At 38.2% G+C, this 11,045-nt stretch overlaps 2 protein-coding genes across 4 annotated transcripts; both read left to right on the forward strand.

Moving 5' to 3' along the window:
- Window positions 1–210: 210 nt before the first annotated feature.
- LOC122650970 (myb-related protein Pp2-like) lies at window positions 211–1,686 on the forward strand. Its single transcript, XM_043844322.1, has 3 exons — window positions 211–399; window positions 961–1,082; window positions 1,308–1,686. The coding sequence occupies exons 1-3, from the start codon at window positions 211–213 to the stop codon at window positions 1,684–1,686; spliced, it is 690 nt and encodes a 229-aa protein (XP_043700257.1).
- An 858-nt stretch (window positions 1,687–2,544) lies between these two features.
- On the forward strand, window positions 2,545–10,621 carry LOC122650327 (cysteine--tRNA ligase, chloroplastic/mitochondrial). Of its 3 annotated transcripts, none has more exons than XM_043843721.1 (9): window positions 2,545–3,007; window positions 3,396–3,459; window positions 4,565–4,726; window positions 7,987–8,157; window positions 8,250–8,531; window positions 8,680–8,805; window positions 9,493–9,696; window positions 9,792–9,893; window positions 9,973–10,621. In XM_043843721.1, exons 1-9 carry the CDS (start codon window positions 2,601–2,603, stop codon window positions 10,207–10,209), a joined length of 1,755 nt encoding a protein of 584 aa, XP_043699656.1. In that variant the 5' UTR covers window positions 2,545–2,600; the 3' UTR covers window positions 10,210–10,621. The 3 variants fall into 3 exon arrangements, with proteins under 3 accessions (XP_043699656.1, XP_043699657.1, XP_043699658.1); XM_043843723.1 differs by having other exon boundaries at window positions 2,867–3,007; window positions 3,392–3,459; XM_043843722.1 differs by lacking the exon at window positions 8,680–8,805 and having other exon boundaries at window positions 2,546–3,007.
- Window positions 10,622–11,045: the final 424 nt, after the last annotated feature.

An 11,045-nucleotide genomic window follows, 5' to 3' on the forward strand; every position in this document is an offset into this window, starting at 1 on the left:
AAATTATTAGGAGAGATTATTGTACGAATTGGTGAATCGAAGACCGATAAATCGGTTTTATAATTCATCTGAGCTTTACTGATTCAGAGTTTCTGGAAGAAGAAGAGGTTCAGAAACCCTACAAATCTCTGAAATTTATCATTTTAATCATTTTCATTTACGTTCTGATCAAAACCCTAGGGTTTTTTCGGGTACTAGGGTTTGGTGGCGATGTCTGCTGGTGTTTGCGGTAAGCGGCTGGGGTTCGAAGAAATCTTCGAATCTTCTACGCCGTCTTCCTTAGCTAAGAGAGCTAGGTGTTCGACTTTTGGTTCTCCGATCCGTTCTTCTGATTTCGGGTTAGGATCTGAAGATAAGGTCTCCATCTTACTGCGGATGTTCCCTGCCATGAATCGGGAGGTACGTTCCTTGAATCTGATTTTCTCTTATCCTAAATTTGCTGAATTCTATGTTTGAGAAAAATTGAAATTTCTGCTTTTACATTTTATCCCCATCTTATTCAATTCGAAAAAACTCTGTTTCGTGTTTTCATTTTAGCTTTCCCGTAGGATTTTTCTTCATTAAACATTTATCACCATATCCTTTAATGTATACAGTTTTGTTTACGTTCTAGTTTTTGTAGGGAGTGACTTAATAACAGTTTTTTCTGGCTTTGGATAATCTATTCTATATGGAAGAAGAATCAAGTGGAAAAAACAAGGTTTGGGTTGCAGAGGAGGAAGAAGAAGAAGGAGAAGGGACGGTGATGGGCAGGTTTTTTTTTTTACAATTACCACCCCAAAAGGGCATTTTGGTCCTAGAAAATCCATGACGTGGGGGCCAATTTGTTATTAGTATGCAACAGGGGAGGGTAATAGTTGTTTGAACATTTTTAGAGGGGTAATAGTAGATATCAAAGTTTTTGGGATGATAATTGTAAAAATCCCAAAATTAATTTACTTTTTTTTTGCAGGTTTGCAGAGGTGTGGGAAGAGCTGCCGATTGAGGTGGATAAACTATCTAAGGCTTGATTTGAATCGAGGCACATTCTCACAGCAGGAAGAAAACCTTATAATTGAACTCCATGAAGTTCTTGGCAACAGGTAAATTAATATCTCTCTCCCCTCCTCTCCCCTTCCACCCAAAGAAAAAAAAACCCCTTCTTCTGAGAGGTGAGAGAGAGAGAGAGAGAGAGAGGTAACAACCGAAATAGCTATAGATAATCTTCCTGCGCTGCTTTTTTGACTTTTCTCGAGGTATCTCTCAACTCAAATATAAAAAAATTTCAATTGTTGAGCCTTTCAGGCTCCGAAACTTTTTTGCATAAGGTGGTCACAGATTGCAGCACAGTTACCGGAAAGAACTGATAACGAAATTAAAAGTCTGTGGAGCTCGTGCATTAAGAAGAAGCTCCGACAGAAAGGCATTGACCCAAACACCCATAAACCACTCTCTCAGGTCGAGAATGCAAAAGAAAAAGCAACCACCACCACTGTCGCTGCCGCCGACAGCAACAATAACAAATCCTGGGGAAATTCCAACGAACTGCACCTCCTCAACATAGAGAATTTGAAACCCAGTTTGACAGTTGAAGCACCGGAGCCGGAGCCGGAGCCGCCTTCAATGGCTGAGGATGAGTACCCACTCGAAGGTTGTTTGAATTGCAGAGTAGCAGCAGTGCAACGTTCTTGTTTGATAAATCAATAGCTCTGAGACGGGAGAAACTGATTAATTCTCCGGAATAGGTCCAGAAAAGGAATTAGAAGACAAATTAAGAAGTCTAAAAGAAGAGAGATATCTCATTTGATCAGGAATCCGTCCGGAGAATGGATTCATGGGTTCCGACACCGTCGACGTCACAATCCAACGGAACTGGCGGATCTCAGAATTTCTGCAATGGAGGTGGTGCTGGAGGTGGGGCTTCACGGTGGTGGTGGTATTGGGTAGGTAAAAGAAGATAATGATTTGGGGAAGATTAGGGCATTTTGGTATTTTTAAATTTTAACAAATAGATCAAGGCAATTAGGTCTTTTCAAATTTAAGAACAGATAGAAGAAAGGATAGTTTGATCATTTTTTAACATTTAACATTCGGTGAGAACTTAAATGGCATTAGGAGATAAAGGAGGGGTGGTACGTGGAATATTAAGAGTGGTACATGGACTTATTAGAAGCTTACTGGGTACAAGGAGTATTGGGTGCATTAGAGGAGGATACGTGTACTTTACCCAATAAAAAATCATAACAAGTAAAACTATAGAAGGAATGAAAAGGTTTATTGATATAATACTAGTACTCAACATGAGATGACTCATCTGTATTCCTTTGAAATGGAATACCAAATCATGGTTTCATAACTTCATATGCCAACCTTAGACTCTTTACCGTAGAATATTAAATAGTTTCAATTTGTGAATCTTTTAAATATTTGAAAATTTTAGACAAAAACTCTTTACGGTGGAATGTTAAATAGTTTCTTGTGAACCCTTTTAATATTCAAATTAAAAAAAAAACAAAAAAACATCTTTTGCATATCCAAATCCAATGCTCACCAAAAGGGTCGAATGAATGAATGTATCCTTTGAGGCCTGAGTGACTGAGAGTTTCAGAAGGGAAGGTCATATGGGAACACTGCTAAATTGTTCCCGGCCCTTCCTCTCCCCCAATCTCTCTCGACTTTCTCTGTCTAAGAGGAGGATTCAGCTCCAAAACCACCATTATAACCACCTTAAGAGACTACCCTTCAGTGGTTTCTCCTTCACCAACTATGACACCGATTACAAACTCTGCGGGTTCAGTTCCCTTGCATCTCAACCTTCTGTTGATAGCAATCAGCGCAACGGCAATGGAGAGAAACTCCGGAAGCCCATTTCGGAGCTTTGGCTGCACAACACAATGACCAGACAGAAAGAGCTTTTCAAGCCGAAGATTCCTGGTAAAGTCGGTATGTACGTCTGCGGCGTCACCACCTACGACCTCAGTCACATCGGCCATGCTCGCGTTTATGTCACCTTCGATGTACTCTACAGGTCGCTTCCCTTCAATCTAGAATCCCTAATCGAGACTGTTTTTAATCAAAATCCCTTGTTGAGATTAGCTAACCAGAATTTGTTACAAAGTTTCTTTTTTCCCCCTCTCCCCTCCCCCGCGCGCGCCCAAAAAAAAAAAAAAAAAAACTTCTTTTGCATATCAACATGACTGCTTTGTTCCTTTTGTTCGCCTTCTGCTGAAATATTGATGTTTCGGAACCTGTTATGGGTATATTGCAGTTCCATGTATGCTTCCTTGCGAAGATATGTTTCTTACTGTCAAGATTTGAGTTTCTGCTTTATTTCTTGGTTCTTATTTCCCCCTCCTTCTCTCCTGTTTCTTTGAATGATAGTATTCTCTCTGTACTTCTGTTTGAAAATTAGGCAGATATCTGAAGTATTTGGGATACGAAGTCTGTTACGTGCGCAACTTCACCGATGTTGATGACAAGGTGTGCTGCTCCTTCTCTCTCTCTCTGTCCCCCCCCCCCCCCCAAAAAAAAACATAAATTCATATCTCGTGGACAATCTGAAAGGTGGCTTGCTGTACAGATGTCTTTTTTTTTTTTTTTAATCTTCGAAATCACATTGTTTTGCTTGCTGAATTTTGAATTTTAGGGAATTTTTAAGAATCGGGGGAAGAACATATTAGGGAATTCTGATTAGAGAATATCTATTCATTAATCACATGCCTTGCACTTATTTATGTTTTCTGCTGGTTGCTGACATGGTGTTGTGTGTTGGTTTTTATATGACTATTAATGATTATGCTGATAGCAGACAATTAAACTCCTTCTATGAGTCCTTTTGGATTTAGTGTAACCAACAACATTCTCCAAAGACATTAATATGCCAATACGCAGTAATAATGCCATAAAATATGATGGTTGTCCATGATAGGTTTGTTTCTACCCGTAGAAGAGAATGACAGCCAATTCAGGGAGAGAGATGGAGCAAAAAAAGTTATTATATGTATTTTTCAGGGTAAGGCAAGAGGGTGGTAGAGCCTTGAAAATATAATTTTGGGTCTTCCTTTTTCTTTTTATTGATGAAATAGGCATTCACATTGCTAATTAAATCATCCTACATCAATGTTCCAGGAGGACCGTAGATATAATTTTGGGGTTTATTAGCTGTACATTTTCCCATTTTGAAGATCTGAAACATGGAAATTGATGCCTTCGGTGTAAAATATTTCACCCTTCTCTAATTTTGTAATCCCTACATTCAAGCTTTTATGAAGCTGAATTTATGCTCTTTACTTCTTGATGCATTGGAACTTCTATTCTCTACATCCCCAACTGTATATGTGAAAGTGTGTGCTCTGTATCATTTACGCATGCATATTCTGATTTATTCTTTGATTGTCATGTTGTGGATCATTTTCTGTTGTATCAACTTTATATCGTTGTCTTTTAAGTTTTTCTTTAGTTTGCTAATTTTTATTTTCAGCAGCTTCTGAGTTGTTATTTTTTTAGGATAGCACTTTTAGTATGGCTACACTGTTATTATGCTGCAGGATTTGAGTGCAAACTAAAAAAAACTGAAATTATGTAGATCATAACTAGAGCAAATGAACTGGGGGAGGATCCATTAAGTTTAAGCAGACGTTTCTGCGAAGAGTTCCGTCATGATATGGCCTATCTTCACTGCCTTCATCCTTCTGTGGAACCATGCGTCTCAGATCACATGCCTCAAATCATTGATATGATTAAACAGGTACTATGTTAATCATTCAAATGTGTATAGCGGTTATGTATGCTTGGAAACAGATGTACAGAAACCAAACACTTAAGTAATGCTGGTTATAAATCCACTGTGATTAATATATTTACTTCTCTCTCTCTCTGGTTTGTGTATGTACTGTTAGGATTGTTCTATGGAGCTTCTTATATTCATATCATTGCATACAAGAACAAGAAACTTATAATCCAAAAGTGTACTTTGTTCCCAACTTGATGGTTATCATGCTCATGTGTTTCCAAGATCCTGAATTTGTTTCAACTACCTCCCCCCCCCCCTCCTTGTGATAGATCTCAGTTTGTTTAAACTTTGTGAGGAGTATTTGCTTTCAGGTAGGTCTTGGAATGATCTAGTTGCTACACAAGGTATTAAGTATCAAGAGAAGCCTAAATGTCTCCATTGGAGATGGTATATGACCAAAGAGTTTGAAAGATGAGATTGAAGGCTTTGGCAAGGATCAGTAGAACTTTCTAGTGTTAAAAAAAAGGGGCATCCCCAGTGCACGAGTCTCCCACCACTGCGGGGTTTGGGGAGGGTCATAATGTACGCAGCCTTACCCCTACTTCACGGAGAGGCTGTTTCCCGACTCGATCCTGTGACCACTAGATCGCAATGGAGCTACCTTACCATTGCGCCGAGGTCCGCCCTCTATTTATAATGAATAGGTTTTAATATACATATTAAAACAAATTATAATAAAATTAGTTTTGAACCGTTTTGTGGTCTTTGGAACATATGACCGTACAACTATGGGCCCACCATCCCTTGCTTTACTTATTCCCATAGTGACTATCATAGTGATTCTGCTCCCTCCCCAACCCAAGAGATCTCCTTGGTGGTACCCATTCAGTGTTGAGTTTAATCCTTTATTAGATGTCAAGGTGTGATGGTGTAGCCCTGAAGGAATGACGTGTTGGTGCTCCAGCCACCGTGCCTGTGGTGACAACATGTGGTGCAAATCCCACTTTTAAAGTGGGCCAAAATAGTGAGGTTGGTTGGATCCATCTATAATGTCCGATCTCTATGGTGCACTGTATCTATGCACATTGTTCATAGATTTTTGATGGACTGAACCTCAAGCAAATGAGAATATGAATGATGAAAACTTTAACAACTTTTGATTCAGTCCAACAGATTTCTATTGCCAAAATCCATTTGCTGAAATTGTAGAAGCTGTAAATTAGGACATGCACTAATTGCTCATTGGGGCATTCTGACCTACTAATCATTTACCAGACTGCTGACAGCCCCTGCAGGGTGGAGAAATAAAAAATCGAGAATCAAAGATGTAAAACCATTATTGTGCTGTTAAATGGAACAACGAGAAAATGTTCAGTGTAGCTGAAGTAAATGTTTACAATGTATTCCTTCTCCATGACTCCATTGCCTCCAAAACAAGAGAAGGGAATAGTTTGTTACACCATTGGGGGATGCACGTTACATGACAGAAGCAAAACAGTAGGGGGACATCAGCCATTTCCTACTGGCGATATCCTTCAGTGGCATCGGTTGCATCATTTTAGTGCCTGTAGGAGTAGGGGAATGCCATGTTATTGAAGATTGTTATTCTGATTTTATGGAAGTTATTAACTAAATCAGATGTCAAGTAGCACATGGAGCACTAGAGATGAACATTTTACAGGTACCCAGCTAATCAGTTATTTAGGTATTGGGGTCTTCTGAATTTTTTTTACGGAATCAGTGGAAAGGATGGTAGTCCATTGGAAACTTCCTCTGAAGGGATTGGCTAAATTTATAGTTGATGGCTGTACTTGAGGCAATCCAGCGCAGTCAGGTATTGGAGTTGTTTTATTAGACTTTAAGATAGTACCATTTAGGGTTTTTCATTTTAGCCCAATAGGTGAAGGTGACTCTGCAAGAGCAGAATTATTGACTGAGCTATAGTTGAAGGAGATTCAACAAATGTCACCCAGTCACCGGATGGATCAGGAATTCAAAGGAAGAACCTTGGCACTATACTCAGCGTATATGGCCCATTCTGCAGCTCTCTATTTTGCTCAATATTATTGTTCAACGAATGCCAAGGTCTGCAAATTGTACTGCTGCAGAATCAGCAAGTCAAGGGGTGGTACAATATAGGCTATGTTTACACTCTGCTAAAAAAATTTCTCCTAAGTTGCAGCAAAATGCTCTTTTTCATTTATTTATTTTTAATAAAAACATATAGTTTTTTATTACTTAACTTATAGGAGGAAAAAGTTCTAATAAATGGCGAGCTATAAAGTTTAGGTGGAACTGTCATCTCCTTAGTTCCATCTATGGGTTTTCATGTGATTATTTGCTGTGTGCATGGAAAAATGGTGCTAGCATGATATTCCATCAGCCGAAAACATGCCAATGAGGTAAGTTAGAATAATTTCTTTATCTTTTTTTTTGGTAGAAGAATCAATTCTTTATCAAAATAGAAAGGTAGAGATGATAAGTTGAATCATATTCACTGCTGTGGCAGTACTGGACCACTGGGTTGATCCAAAATCTTATTTTAAGAGATGCAAGGCAAATTCTGTACTAAGTTGACTCTGTTCTTAGTTTCCTCACATTCTATGTGATGCAGGATAAGAGAGAACTCTACCAAATGAAACCCATGTAAGAACTAAGTAGTAGTTAAGAAATGTAAGAGAGTCCAGGTTTGATCCAGAATCTCAGTAAGAAGAGGTTACATAAGAAACCTTATGGTAAAGTTAGACCTTATCACCAGTTCCCCACACAAGTTCCTAAACAATTAACCAACTAAAGGGTGGTTAAGCTACAAAAGCATGAGGTGGGCACAAGGGTGTGCAATAGCTACATCTTATACAAGAGTAATCTGCACAGAGATAAGTTTCTGTCGTATGCATTCTTGTAAAGCTTTCTGAAAGCTGTTTTTTTTTCCAATCCCTTTCTTGTTTTGCTGATGGCAAATTTTAGAAAGGAAGAGTTTAACGTTGAGACATTGGGTAACAGGAATTAGGAAGAACAAACTGAAGTTCCTCTCATTTAGGTGTTTCTGCAAGCTTATGGTTATAAGGATGAGAGCCTTTGGTGAAGCTAATGCTTTTTAGGTTTCAACTAAAGTTTTATTCCCTGAGAGCCTTTGGTGAAGCTAATGCTCTTTAGGTTTCAACTAAAGTTTTATTCCCTCCTATATTTGTATTCAGAATGAGAGGTGTCAGTTTTTAGTCGTTGATGTCAACAAATGTTTAACATTGACTTTGGTTGACTATATTTCTTCACAGATTCTTGATAATGGTTGTGCCTACAGAGTTGATGGAGATGTATACTTTTCCGTAGACAAATTCCCTGGATATGGACGATTATCTGGCAGGAAATTGGAAGATAATCGAGCAGGTGAAAGGGTAGCAGTGGACTCCAGGAAACAAAATCCTGCTGATTTTGCTTTATGGAAAGTGAGTAGTTGGAGCACTGATCTTTCTATTTATGTATATATGTATAAAAATGTATTTGAAATTAGTGATAACTTGTTTTCTGTTTATTGCAGTCAGCAAAGGAAGGGGAGCCGTCCTGGGAGAGTCCGTGGGGGCCTGGTAGGCCAGGCTGGCATATTGAGTGCAGTGCAATGAGTGCTGCTTATCTTGGTTACTCTTTTGATATTCATGGTGGAGGAATGGACCTTGTATTCCCCCATCATGAAAATGAAATTGCTCAAAGTTGTGCAGCTTGTAGCCAAAGCAATATAAGCTTTTGGATACATAATGGCTTTGTCACCATTGACTCAGAGAAAATGTCCAAGTCACTTGGTAACTTCTTCACAATTCGGCAGGTAATTATGGAATTTGTTCCCTGAAGAATTTCTTGTGTTGTTCCTGTGACGACTGGCTCTACTTTACATTGAATTCTTAGTTTGTAATTTTACCTCAACTTGCAATTTAAATAATTTGTTTTATTTGAAAATGTGGGATCCTTCTCAGGTAATAGACCTATACCATCCACTGGCTTTGCGGCTTTTTTTGATGGGGACTCACTATCGGTCTCCAATAAACTATTCTGACTCTCAGCTTGAAAGCGCTTCAGACCGGCTCTTCTACATCTATCAGGTAATACAAGCTTCAGTTATTAACACATTTAGTCAAGTTCTTCAAGAATTAGTTGTAATAAGTTCAGTCTCTCTCTCCCCCTCCCCCCGAAAGAAAAAAAAACCAACATTGTGTTTCTTTGTAATTTAAAAGTAATGTTTTGGCCAAGGCTCTGCCAATTTGAGCCAGGTGGACCCCTGCCGTGGACAATTCAACCGTTGGATGAATAATCCAACTCTTCATATAATTGCCCACTTGACTTTGTTCATCCAATGTATTAAATTTCTGCTTGTATTTTGCAGCTGTTAAATTAAATTCCCCCAAAGTTGACTTTTTGACCACTTTTAAAAGCTTTTGATACCTTCATTGCAAAATGTATTCTGGCTATAACAGTACATGAGTCATGGTGATGTGAATGTGTCCATAAAATTGGAGTGTCACAATATTGTGGCTGTCAAGGAAAAGCTGTGAGCCTGTGAAGGAGTCACTATATTTAATGAAGTAGGGATTCTATTTTTGTTTCAATTAATGAGTGATATACAAAGTTATTTTCACAAACAATATTACCCTATGCATTAATAAGCATGATGAGGAGATTTATCATACAAATGATATATGAGTACAGAACTGTTATTGTGATTCTACGATTATTAATTAAAGACACCAGTTTGGTACTGGGACAATTTCATGATATTCCAATGGTTGCAGACACTTCATGATTGTCAAGAGACTTTGTTCCAGCATGATGGAGCAAACCTGAAGGACTCCATTCCATCTGAGATATTGAATTGTGTCAATAAGTTCTATGATGATTTCAAGACCTCTATGTCAGATGACCTTCACACTCCTGTTGTTTTTGCTGCATTATCTGACCCATTGAAAACCATCAATGATCTCCTACATACTCGTAAGGTGTCATAGCTCTCTCCTATTTCTCATTCATTTATAATTATTTTTGTTTTCTTTGTACATTTATTTTTTGCTTTCTAATGTCATAACTCATGCAGGGGAAGAAGCAGGAGTGCCGTATCAATTCACTGTGTGCTCTGGAGAAGGAAATTAGAAGAGTTTTGACTGTTCTTGGACTGATGCCCACGAGTTATTCTGACGTATGTGAAGTTAAAATTTGGTCAGGCAAATGATTTGCTTTTCTATGTTCATCTGTTAAGTTCCAATTATTTCTCTCAGGTTTTGCAGCAGTTGAAAGAGAAGGCCCTGAAACGGGCAGGGTTGACAGAAGATCAAGTTTTGCAGAAAATTGTTGAAAGAACTGCAGCAAGGAAAAATAAGGAGTTTGAGAAATCAGATGCAATCAGAAAAGACTTGGCTGCTGTGGGAATTGCACTGATGGACAGCCCTAATGGGACAGTTTGGAGACCAGCAGTACCTCTTGCATTGCAAGAGCATCAGCAGGTCATTTCTTGAATTGCTACTGAGCTCAAGATCTTCAGAACTTAAATGGAGTATAGCAAGTGTTTTGCTGAAGCAGAACGAGAAGTTAATTTCGGAGTTTTCTCAAGTTAGATGAAGGTATTAGAGGGGTAACTTGTTTCTAATCTATATTTGTAAAATCCAATTTTGGGGGGAAAATTACGGATGGAACGGCAAGAGTATGCATAAAGCCCAGTGTTCCGCACACAATTTTAAATGTATTGCTAGAGAGGTGATGATGATGTCTCATTCTTTTGATAGTTAAAGTCAGTTTCAGTTTACAATATGTGTTCTGTGTCTTATGAATTTGGCATAAAGGTTGAACAGCCATTGATAATAATCTATTTTGCATTCAGTAGTAATGAACATTGTTGGAGAGGTAATGTTCTGAACATTAAGGATTTCAGTAATATTTTGTTGGGAACTATTTTTGTTTCTGTTGTTGAAATCACCGATTCATTTGATTAATAAACTCTGGCCCATTTATTTGTTGAAGTTTTTATGTACATTTCCTAATAGCAATTGGAAGATCTGCCATTGATGATAAGTTTACCATTCTGATGTAACAAACTGGTCTTGTCGTTCTGCCTCTGTTTGATGCAGAAGCCGAAACCATGATTAATTTGGCTGTTCTTTGATTTTTTCGTTGGAGCCTTTTTATTTGTTTGTTCTTTTAGCCTAGGGTTAAAACAGTCTTTTTCATGGTTTATCTTCTTAGTTCCCCTCCACGATTTTAGAGGGATTAGTATTTTATTTTATTTGTTTTAGTTGTTTACACTTATACTCCTATTTAGAGTATAAGTCTATTCTATGTTTTATAATTAGGATTC

This window comes from Telopea speciosissima, chromosome 2 (assembly GCF_018873765.1).
Source record: "Telopea speciosissima isolate NSW1024214 ecotype Mountain lineage chromosome 2, Tspe_v1, whole genome shotgun sequence".
NCBI lineage: Eukaryota > Viridiplantae > Streptophyta > Magnoliopsida > Proteales > Proteaceae > Telopea > Telopea speciosissima.